Here is a 12134-nt window from a genome sequence, read left to right as displayed (position 1 = left end):
ATCAGTGGATGCCTCAATCTTAAGACGTGATTGCGCGCCGGCGTCCCGACTCGAATTTCAAGGTGCGCGGTCCCCGGTTTTTTTCGCCAAACGGCGAGACATTCTGGCCAGAAACTCCCGAACAAAAAAGAAGCCACCGCATTGTTAGCTCCCGAGCCGTTGATGGCTGCTGAAACAATCCGATCAAAGAAGGGATGTGCGTGAGTCTAAAGAGAAGGAATAAAAAGGAAAAAAAGGTAAAACCCCCCATTAGCCTCCCCTATTGTGCTTCTGGAATGGACAGTGTTCCAAAGGTAAAGCTGTCACTCGCCCCCCACCCCACCCCTGACTGGAGGCCAAGCCGCATTTCCTTGGCCACACAGACGACTGGGAGAGTGGCGCCTCAAACCCACGCTAGTCCCGCCCCTTTACCCCCTGCCGATCCAAGCTATCGCAGTGCATTCGTACACCATACACACACAACTCATAAGTCTTTCTCTGTCACTCTCGCTCGCTCTCCCTCCATGTATCCCTCGAAACCGAGGCGCCTGGTTTTTGAGGCGAGGTACATCCCTCGCTGCCTGCCCATCGCTTGAACCCGAGAGAGAAGCACTTTACACGTGTGTGGTCGTGAGCCCGTGGGTTTCACCACGCGACTTGGCTTTGCTCAAGCAGGGAGACAACAAACGGGCAGAAGACACGGGATACGGATGCCAGCGACGAGCCGCGACTCAGGGACCCTTTGCCTTACCACTCAAATGTAGCCAGCCATAGTCGTAACACTACATACCTTACCTGAGGACACGGCGCGCGGGACGGGGACAACCGTCTACATGCCTCAAATGGGAAGTTGAAGAAGATCGCCAGGGCCCCTCTGCCCATTCGAGAAGGTGTCCTGTCAATTGGTACCATCGCGCAAGGAGGCGCCGAAAAGTCAAATAGACAGACGCACCGCCAGACATTTTTGGTAGGCAGGCGTCAGCCAGCCCGCCCATGCGCCCACAGACACTCACGGCCGTCCGTGGACAAACGTCTGTCGCCAAAACGCCAGACGTAGCGCTACGGCAAACCTCAAAAAAAACATGCAACAGCTTAACTAGCCCTTGTTTAATGCCAAGGGCCGTCTCAACTTTGGCTCTCTCCCCCCTCCCTTCGTTCCATGCTTTTATTTTTATTTTATTTCTTGTTTTTTTCTTTTCTGTCGCGACATCGGGTCGAAACAAGCGTCAGATATAGCTCGCAAGCAGCCTGCAGGTCGCACTGCTTCTGTCCAAGGCAAAGAACCAAAGAAACGAAGAAAAGAAACCATGTGCCAAAAGATTTCTCTTATCTCAAACCACCAGAGACAATCATTTCCGCGAAGAAGAAAAAACCCGCAATCAAGCCCTCACCAAGTGCTCCTCTTGCCCGTCTCGGCGCTGTCATGTCTGCGCCAATGAGTCAAGAGAAACAACTACATCTCATCCTGTCTCTTTCTCTCCATCTCCATCTCCATCTCTCTCACACACACACTCGCTCATGGTAAACCCCCACTCCCTGGAACAGCCGCATATCGCATCGTGCATCAGCGCACTCAAAGGGAGATCCATCCAGGCACAACTCTCCCAATCTCGCCCTCACCGCCGCCAATTGCCCCCCCAGGCACATCCCATCTTGCTCATGCTATTTCCATCGTCATCAACCCGGGCCCCACGACGGCATCCGCACGCAGTGAAACCTGGCCAACAGACCCCCTCACCCCTTCCCCAATCACGCCTCACCACACAGTCTCCGCTTTTAAGAGCCGCCCCTCCCCTTCTCCCCTATTCCCAGGACCACGGACGAACCACAGCCGTCAGCATTTCTCGCGCGGCCACCACGCACGCAAAGAAAAGTCCCCCCACCCCTCCCCTTCCTGGCGGTTTTGGCCGTGCGGAATGCGCACGATGCGGTCGAGGCCACGCCCACGGAACGAAAGAGAGAAAGAACCAAAAAAAAAAAAAAAAAAAGGGCACATCATCAACCCATGACGCCTAGCTAGCGCCCGTCCGTCCCATCCTAAAACTTGCACTCTTCTTGAAACCACCTCTTGTGGAGAACCGCGCATGGCCCGCTCTGTGCAATTCTGGAAGGGGACAAGAATAGGAAGGAAGACAAAAAAAAAAAAAAAAAAAAGAACAAGATGATCCTCGTTCCTTGGTCGAGCTCTCGGCGCGTCTGCCTCTCCTCGTCCTCGTCCCCCCAGAGCTTCTCCCATTGTAACACGTAAGCCCGGAAAAAATAATTGTAGAAAAATAAGAAGGGAACATACTAAACAAGGGGGTGGGGTGGGATTCGGCCCCCTCGAACGTGAGAGGAAATGATCACCGGCAGGACCGCTCCCTCCCCCCCCCCCCTTCCCCGAGCCGAAAGAAGGAAATCCCCGTCCCCGTGCCGGCCTCTGCTTCCCTTCGCCTCGCCGGCGCGGCAAGCTGGGCTCGTCCGAAACCGCCCCGGAGGGTGTTTGGTTAGACACCAAAACAGCTTCCCCCCTCCCCAGAAGAAACCATCGAATTAGAGGGTGGTGGTCGGTGAAAGAGTGAGTTTGGTAGCCGGTCGAGCCTTTTGTGAACAGCGGCGTATCGAAACCCTCGGCCGATGACTCTCCAGGGGGGGGCTGCGGGCGAAATCCTCATCTGCCTTCAAGCCGAGACACTGTCACATCCGGCTTGCCGTCCTTCGTCCTCCACGGTATCCATCATATGATCCCACAGTATCGGGAACGCAAACGGCAGGTCCGAAATCATCAAAAGGTTACCTGTTAACCCCAAGACGACAAACAGTCACGAGTAGCATGCCATGGGAACTTTGGGTTTGATTTGTGAAGTGATTCTTTTTTATTTATTTTGGCTCGTGGTATGGATTCCGGTCTTGCGACCGCCTGCCCACTCTCGACGGCCAGCTATTCTGTGAGCACCCATGTGCGCCCTGTTGCCTGCAAAGTTCCTCCTCCGCCTTCAACACCATGCCATGTTTGGACTCATGTCCAATGCCAACACGGTACCCCCTCCCAGGGCTCTCCCTCAACAGTCGCCGAATAAATGAAGACGAGACATTCACGTCGTCTCGGTGCAGGCATCAACAGAGTCCACGAAAGGACTGGGTATATCGAACTCTAGACAGCATAAAAAAGAAGTGGATATGGCGAGATGAGTGCAAGGGTATGTCGCGGTCGTGAAATATGTCGTGGGGTATTAAATGCAATGTAAGTGACGGTTTCATATGCGGCGAAGCGAATATGTTTTATGTTGTTTGTGTGTTGTATGTGTTTGTTTGTTTGTTTGTTTGTGTGTATGTGTGTATGTGTGTTGTGCGCCTCCAGGACAGTGGCCTCTGGCAGCTTACATCATTCCGAGCCTCGTCATGCGCTTGTTCATGCGAGGCATAGGGGGGGCGAGGCCGGCATTGGAGCCCATCCGTTGCCCGCGAGGAAGGCCGACGGGTGGTCTCATGCCGGACTGGCCGTTGCTTGGCCGTCGGCCTTGACGTTGATCGGGGCCTCCCGGTACGCCGAGACCGCCGGGCGAGCGTGGTCGCTGGTCACCGTTGCCCATCCGAGGCCTTTGAGAGCGGCGCCAGGCGTCCCGTTCGCAGTAGGCCTTGCCGTTGACTTCGAAGTAACCGTTGGACAGGGACATGCCGCAGTCGCCGCACCGGAAGCAGCCCACGTGGTACTTGACGCGCTCCTCGTCCTCCAGGTACTGGCCCTCGATGCCGCGTCCACAGGTCCCGCACAGGCTGCCGTTCAGCTTGTGGTAGTGGAGCTCGCAGTAGGGCTTGTCGTTGTGGACGTAGAACTCGGCCGACGAGAAAGGCTCTTTGCAGGTTGTGCAGACGAAGCAGGCCTTGTGGTAGCGCCCTGTCAGGCGGCCGTCGGCGGAGGAGATGCTCTTGCCCTTGATCGGGTCGCCGCACGACTTGCAGTTCCCTCGGGAAGAGGGGGCACTGGGGTCGCGCCTGCGGCTGAGTTCGCTGGGGCGGCGTTCGTGTCCTTGGGCGTAACGATCCATGGGGGTGCGAGAATCGTAGTCGGGCGTCGCCATCGGCGTCCTCGCGGGCGGACGCCCACCCTGGATGGCAGGGTCGTCTCGGAGATCCGCAGATGGTGGTCCGCGGCGACTGGAGTACGGGTTCGACGGCGCTTTCTGAGGCGGCGGTGGCATGTCTTTGGGCGTCTGCATGGCAGCCATCGACGATTCGATGTCGTCCATCAGGTTGTCAAAGTTTGCCGTGTTGGATGGGTTTCGACGCGACTGCGGGTTCGCCGGACTGGATTGCGAGCTGCTCTGGGAGCTTGCCTGGCGACCATGACTGAACAAGGAAGCGCCCGACGAGGTGGAGGCCGAAGGCGTGTGATACGGGTTAGATGCGCCAAACTCGCTGGCCAGGTCGACTGGCGGCACCCCGTCTCTTCCCGACGTCGTCGGGCGGAGGAGACTTGTTCTCGGGGGCGGTGCTCTCGAGGTGACTGGTCCCATCGATACCTTCCTCTCATGCTCACCAGCTCCGTTGGGCTCGCCTCTCAGTCTGTCAGGTCGCGCACCTGGTGCCGAGGGTGTTCTCAACGGTGGCTCGGCAGGCTCGCTGGGACGCGGAAAGGTCCCGGCTCGGCTCGTGAACGGCTCGGGCTCGAATTCATCTGGCGTCGTCCCCGGGGGCCCGAACCCTCCATAACCGTTCTTTCTTGGTAGTTTGGGTGGTGCAATACCGCCGGCGTTACTGCTCCCGGAAGACATGAACGAGTTATTCGATGCCGACGTCGGTGGCCGGTCGCCGGCGTTGTCCTCGGGCGTCAACGAGTCTTGTCTGGCTGGCGCGAAAGCGTTCTTCGATGCCCCCCGTGCCCCAGGTCTCCTGCCCATTTCGAACGGCCCGGGCGCGATAGTGTTCATGCGCTGGAGAAGGCTCGGCGCCTGCTTCTTCGGCTCGTTCGGGTACATCTGGTCCGACCCAAAGTCATCTCCATCGTCAAAACCTCCATAGCCGCCGGGGCGTCGAGGTTGCTGGTTTGAGGCGTAGTCGTTTGCGATCTGCGGCTGGAAGTAATCGTCTGCCCGGCCGAGCGCCTGGCTGTTTGGAGTCTTGGGCGAGACGTTGATTGACCCGGTCGACGTGCTTACTGGTGTGAGCTGGCTCTGTCGCATGTAGGGTAAGTCTAGTCTGGTAAGCAATCTACTCGTATTGGTCGATGGAATGTGAACGTACTCGCAGCGCTTGTGTCCAGAGTTGGGGGTGCCATCCGCCCATACTTGTTGTCGAGAGGCGGGGGTTGATCGTATGATCCTATGCTGTCCGGACGATCTGGCGGTGGTGATGCTATACGTGGTGTGTAAGTCTTCATTGTCTTGACAAGCTATTGTATGACGGGGAACGGCTCACGTTCAGCACCCGGGCCGCCGCAGATGTGCTCGCCCATCATGGAAATCTCGACCTGGTTGCCGCATGACGAGCATTTGATAGTCGGCATGAAGCTCGACTGCCGTGGGAGAGCCATTTCGGGCGGGTTCTGGTCTCGTTGCCGAGACGCCCAAGCCCTCCTGTGTGTTTAGTGAAGGCGAGTCGTCCGTATCCCAAGGCGCCTTTGGGGCGGCATCAAGCTGATTTCGTTGGGCGCAGGTTTGCGGTCCAAAAACGCAAGTGGCAGCAGAAGAGGGGAGCAGCTCACGGGGCACCGGGGGACGAGGCTCTTCTTGACTGTTTCTAGAAAGCGAAGTGCGGCTCGGGTGACGTGAACTGACGTTGTCCCTGGGAGCTTAATGGTGGGACGCACAATCGCGTCTTGTTTCCAGGCCGGGATGGGGAACTATGCGGATGGATGGCGACGTGCTGAGGTGCAATAGGGGCCCCCGTTGCAAGAGTAACGCGGGCAGGCGTGAGCGTGTGACCAAGCGGTGTACGGAGAGATTTCGTCTGGGAGGCGGAGCGCTTTTGCAGAAGTCGCACGAGTCCCGGAATCTTGGTTGCTGTCAAGGATGCAGTGTTGGAGCGTGTTTTGGGACCAGCGCGATTGCGAAGAAACACGGGCATTCGTGACTAAGGGACGGAAACGGGACGGGATAAGCTGGTCTGAGAATGAGTCGCTTGGAGGAGAGATGTTGCGTCTCACGTCTCGAAGTTGGGAAGAGGGTGTCGGGACGTTTGGTGGATTTGGGGAGCATAGGAGAGACCATGTCTGTCTCATTGCCAGTGAAGAAGCGAGACCCCTGTCGGTGGTGTGGGTGGTCAGAGAGCAGCACGGACAGTGGCTGTCGAGAACCCCCTGGCGGCCTTGTCCGGGCCATGCCAGGTTGGGCCTGGCGGTTGATGAACATCAAGCAGGGTACCGGGGTGTTGCATGGTGCATCTTTTACGCCGCAGAGGATGGAGCTGGGCCCGGACGGGGGAGGGGATGGGTGAGTGCAGACCCAGAGTGAGTGCAGAAGGGCCTGGCCTGCGGAGGGGCGGGCGGGCGGCGGTCATGTCGAGATTTGCGAGATTTACAATGCTTGCCCGTTGTTTAGGCTTTGGACGACCGACTGGACCATGTCGGGGATCAATGACGGCGACGGTGGAATTACGCAAGGAGCAGAGAGCTCTTCACCTGCGACGGATGGAGGGCGAAGGGTCCAATGAAGGGCGGCGACCAAGGACTCGGAGATGCAGAACAAGATGCAAAGGACCGGCGGGCAAAGTGAAGACCACACGGGGTGGATCGGGAGACTCGGGCGTGCCTGCCTTGGAAAGACATGCTTCCCTTTCTTTCCACCCACCTGCATTCTACAGCTAAGCTGGGCTTGCCCGGATCGGGGAGGAGGAGGGGGGGAGGTGAGGAAGGAGGGGCGCCACCAACAAGCTACAGCACATACGGATACACACACAGCACAGCATAGCACACTCGGTCCGTCAGCAGCAGCGAAACCACGCACACAGCATTCCAATCTCTGACGGAAGCAGAACAAGACAGGGCAGGGCAGGGCAGGGCCAAGCAAGGCACGGCGAGGGAAAAGGAAACAATGGGGAGGGGCGGCGCGGAGGATGTGTTCAGCAGGGCCGACGACCGCCTTCCCCAGTATCCGCACGTTTCAGGTTCTCTTCCCAGCAATCTACAAGCAACAATGAAGGGCTCTGCGGGCTCTGGCGACTGCGAACATGCCTACTCGTGGTCACGCATCACTCAAGCTGAGGATCGGAGATATTCTCAGTTGATTGCACGGCGCATTTCAGGTGAGGCCGCAATCATGGTGATACCTGCTCGGGGTCCCCTTATTGTGCAAGGGACGCAGCATAGCACTCGGTACGGGTGCGAGTGCGGGACCAGACACATGGCATCCTGAGATACAGTAGTTCCACGCATGCATCTTTATCCCGTCCATAATTAGCATCCGGCATGACACGGCATGGCCTGCTTTTTGTTTTGTGGTTTTATTCGTTTTCACCGAGCCCGGCGCGTGATGCTAAATATGTACAGAGGTGTTCGGGATAAGGTGGCAGACGCGGAGGGGGGAGACGGGAGAGGAAGCAGGGCCGTTTTGGCCGAAGAAGCAAAGAATAGAAGCATTTGCGGGTTCCTCGACGCCGCCCGAATGGGCCGTCGATACGACCTCGCCGTGCTACGGTTCTGCTCATTTCTGTCAAATCTTAGAAAACACGAACGGCATTTCGCCCAAAGGGGTTCGTGTCGCTGCGGGGAGGGGCTCGCGCTCGCTGCTTTGGGCCTGCCAATGTTGCCTTTTATTTTATTTTATTTTATTTCATTTTTCTCCTTTTCTTTTCTCCCCCCTTTCCCCTTCCTTCGCCCTCTCACCTTATTTCTTTTTCTATTCTTTTCTCCTGAAGCTAACCGGGCCACTAACACCTCAGATTGCAACCCTCTCCCACACAGGTGCGCCAGCCCGTCCGCAGACAGACTAAAACTATACAGTTGGAGGGCCGGGTACCTTGCAGGACATGAATGTGGGGCCTCGTAGCCCCCAGAAGCCTATCGCTGCTAGCGGCCTCGCTTCCCCTGTTTAAACTAAACGGGCCTTAAATGCTAGCAAAAAAGTCAGTATGTAATGACCGGGCATTTACATGGCCTAGACGCTGTCAACGAGGTACGGGCAATTAGTAGCTGCCGACCGTCGTTTTGGTCAATAATTACGGATGCACAGCACCAGCACCAGCAAAGCACCCTTTCTTCCGTCCTCGTCAATCACCGCTCGCCCCGTAGGCCAAGGTGAGATGGAATGTGGACCTTTCCCGAGGTGGGCGGTTTCCCATGTTACGTTATTATGCCTGCTGGGCAAAAGCAGGGACTGAACTTGAACTTGAACCGGGCCTCGGCGATCCGCACTTGCCCTGGCCAGTGGTGCGCTTTTGGCGGCTTCGCTTGTCCATGCGATGCGATGCGATGCTTGGTGTCAATGGATGACTGACAGACAGCCCGCGCTACGAAGTACCTGGTCCGCATCGTCGACTCTACATGCGGATACTCTGGGCAGTCTCGCAGTCTATAGGAGGGGGAGGGGGGCTGCTACTTGAGCTCGTCCCTCGTCATCTTCATATCCACTGCGCTCGCCCATTTCCGCCGCATGCCGTCGACAAAGTCGCAGGACACCGGCTTCCTGTCAGTCATCGCGCTCAGTCAGTCTGTCACCACTCACCGCCAAGCCGTCACATATCATTCACGGCCCTCGTACTCATAGACGAGCCCGTCGCTCTGCTTGCATCGTTGCCACACTTGTTTACCATGCCGCTATATCAACATCTCTTAAACGTCTCAGCCGTCGTGGGGACGACCCCGTCGCCGCTGAGACCTTGGGGGGGAGGGGAGCAGGCGCATGTCTTTCTTTGGATGTGAAAATCCGGTTCGCATCATCTCTGCTAATAAGAAGCCCGGTTCAATCAGGCAGCGCCGTCGACATCATCCTCGGACGCCCGAGAGACACGGCTGCCCACAACAGGGCACTGCGTTGCATGGAATGTGGCCGCATTGTATGGAGGGCTTCCGGCATTGAGCAATGCCCCCGATCACTGCGACAGCGACGAATCCAATGCCAATGCACCGCGGCCGTCGACCCAACCGCCAAGCGGAACCGAGAGCGCGAGGTGGATGCTCCACCCTCCGCCGCGTCTCGGCCCATACTATGTAGTCCAGGGAATGAATGCAGAGCCATCGAGCCCGGGGTTGAACGGAGCCAATATTGGAGGTCATGGGGTTGCCGAAGGGGTCTTCGGGGCCACAGCTTCAACAGGCCCTTTCTCCAGGGAAGCACCCACCACACCGCAATTTACTTGCAGCCCCCTACCCGCGTTGCACAATTCTGCACTAATGATTCGGATTTCTCTGACGCTCCGGCTCTGCGCCCTCACGGCTCTGCCCTACAGCCCATCCGCCCGCCGCACTGAATGCGACTCGTCCCGGCGTCCCTTGGCGGTGCAATAGTCCGGCGCCACGCCCAGCTGCTACTGATCCTGCAGCTCCTGCGTGCCTTGGAGGAGCATCGTCGGGCTACGCTCTCAAAGAGTGCGTGGCGCCCTCGCGGGCACGAGGCAAAACGCACCATGGCCAGCCGTTGCACCTCAATCTCACGGATGCGCTCGCTGGTGGTCTGGACTGGGCTGCTCTGCTCTGCTCTCTGACCACCCCCAAACCTACGACCCCTGTTCTGGTGGTTCCGCCTCGAACCCCAAAAGGGACTCCCTGTCTGCTCACTGGCTGATCGTCGACCCAAAGGCCATTTCCCTTGGGCACTTTCGAGATTGTCGAGCACCTCCAGCGTCAAATCAAGACGCACAGAACTTGGCGATCGCGACCGCCGCAAGTCACGGTCACGGCCACGGTGGATGTTCATCTCAGTCTTTCCTCCACCCCCTCATGATCGTCTGACGGACCCTCGGCGGCAGATGAGACTTTCCGTCATGTCGATGCCCTCCATGGGCCATGGCTCACGACTTCCCGCCCCTCACGTAGCCACGTTAGACGCCGTGCGGGAGATGACACTGGCTCTGAAATCGCGCTTGGCCGGCCCTCAGAGGCCCGCTCTCCCACTGTTCGTCATTTGCATCGTCTCGGATCCAGTCAAGCGGGAGTTGCTGCATCCAATAACCCGCAATTGGCCTGGTGGTCATCAGGCAAAGGACAAGGTCATCGGTCTTGGAAGAAGGCCGTAGCTTCGACTCCCAGCTTCTAGTTCCCAGCTACCGAGCTATCAAGCTGCAACAGGCGGTCGGGCTAATGATAGCGTGCTGTACTACCATCGCGTCCTTGTTGGAGGAGTCTGGGAAAAGCCCGCGTGACCTTTGCCTCGTTTCCGCAGGAACCCCTATTGAGTGCATCGCGCGGGATTATTCTCCGGGAATGTGGCTTTCAGGTGGCCACGCCGGATGATGCGGTCAGCGGCGCAGCCTGTCTAATACGACTCATCAAGTCCATCCAGCTCGCTGATGATGATCACCGTGGAATCCGATCACGCTTCGGATACCGCGGTTCTCCTCTTTTTTTTCCCCTTCCCTCGTCCCTTTCCCTGGCTGGCCAACGCACTTGCCTAAAAGACATGCAGGCAATGTAAGCAGGTCTTCCGCATAGAGAAGCTTGCGCATTGAATATTTGCCTTGGCAAGCGCAGCAACGCCCTAAAACATGGATATCGATATGAAATCGAGTCAGGCGGCTCTTGAACTAACCGCTCCTCGCCCCGAGCGCTACCCCCTCGACTCGAGACGTCGGAAGATGGACACAGCCTGACGCCGCTATGCCTCCCGTTCAGATCAGAGCCACGCGTTTCTGTCGAGGACGGGGCCGCCGGCATCATCCCTGGGTGGAACAGTCCGAATCCAGACGTGAAGACATTCCGATCTTCGACCTGCAACCGTGACAGGCTGATCATTTTTTCTTTCCGGTCGTGACGCTGCAGCCCGGGCCCCCATTACGAGATCCAATCGGGCCATGTTTGGTGGACGCGGACCGAGGCCTCCAGGGAATTAAAATGCTCTGCTCTCGAGAAATGCGGGAGCAAAAAAAGAACATGCGTTAATTTAAAATGAGAAAAATGAAAACCAAAAGAATTGTCGACGTTGGCCTGATTCGAACAGACGCTCCCGAAGGAACAAGATTTCTAGTCTTGCGCATTAGACCACTCTGCCACAACGCCGTAGGTCATTGGATATTGGTTGAGCCGGAAATTGAGCAATAATAAGGTAGCGCTGACTAACACTCCCCTTTCCCCCGGGCATGGTGTAGCTGGGGCCAATGAATGTCATTGGACACATTTTTCCACCTCCTCGTGACGCCCTCGTCTCGTCGTGCTTTTCGTCCGACTGGTTATCAGTCGACGTTTTGGGCACGGAGCGCAATGTTGGGTGTTTTGGCTGAAATTTATAATTTGATTCGAGTTTTTATTTATTTTATTTCTGTTCTCCTCTTGCGGGGGGAGCAGGGAGAGAGGGAGAGAAAGGGCGTTCGCCTCGAACCTTCTTCCTCCTTTTTTCTTTTCTTTTCTTTTCTGGGGCGGCCTGCCGTCCGTCCCTCCTCGACGCCCTGTCCAAAAATAAGCAAAAAAGACGAAGGGTTAAAAAAAAAAAGGGCAAACCACATGGGGTTCGGTCTTGTACCGGGTTCGCTATGACGGCATGGCAGCTCGTGATACGGAGCTCGTACCAGCGACGACCACCCACCACACACCCCCTTCTCTCCCGGCGTTGCCGGCTGCGTGCCTTAGATAACAAAACCTCTGTGCAAATGTGCAAAAAACCCTTTTTTTTCCCTTTCATCCCCTAATATCGCCCCAGAGTATCTTCGTCTCAGGGGAAACCTTTGCGGGTGGGACGGTTGAGTTTGCTTGCCTCGTCCTGAGGCTCCTGGTCCAAGGCCCGATTCGCTCTCGGGACCCGGAGTCGGTGATTGGGGCTTTGGGGTGTGGCATCCTCGTACTCTCGCTCTGCGAGCCATGATTGGCATCATCTCGAGAGGCGCCGTCAGCAAGCGGCCGGTGTATGTGACTGGCCGTTATGGCAGAGGGGGGATGGGCGGCATCTACGGGAGGAGGTAAATGTGTCGTTCAACGAACGGCAAGAGCATGCGAGGGTATCTATGGCGGTATGTCGTGTAGAATGGCTTTTACTGGTACTCGATATCCCCCCTTTCAGCATCGCCGCCATGGTATGCTTCGTTTCTGGTGG

At 57.1% G+C, this 12134-nt stretch overlaps 1 protein-coding gene across 1 annotated transcript; it reads right to left on the bottom strand.

The window, feature by feature from the left end:
* Positions 1–3338: 3338 nt before the first annotated feature.
* Positions 3339–5491, bottom strand: EsH8_V_000691 (LIM domain-containing protein; the record flags this gene model as incomplete). The annotated part of the gene is made up of 3 exons (XM_083273207.1): positions 3339–5152; positions 5203–5313; positions 5377–5491. 3 exons carry the CDS (start codon positions 5489–5491, stop codon positions 3339–3341), a joined length of 2040 nt encoding a protein of 679 aa, XP_083125922.1.
* Between the last annotated feature and the right edge of the window lie 6643 nt (positions 5492–12134).

Source organism: Colletotrichum jinshuiense, chromosome 5 (genome assembly GCF_051148585.1).
Source record: "Colletotrichum jinshuiense chromosome 5, complete sequence".
Classification (NCBI taxonomy): Eukaryota; Fungi; Ascomycota; class Sordariomycetes; order Glomerellales; family Glomerellaceae; genus Colletotrichum; species Colletotrichum jinshuiense.
The sequence above is the reverse complement of the archived record's forward strand: the minus strand, read 5'-3'. Positions and strand labels throughout refer to the sequence as shown.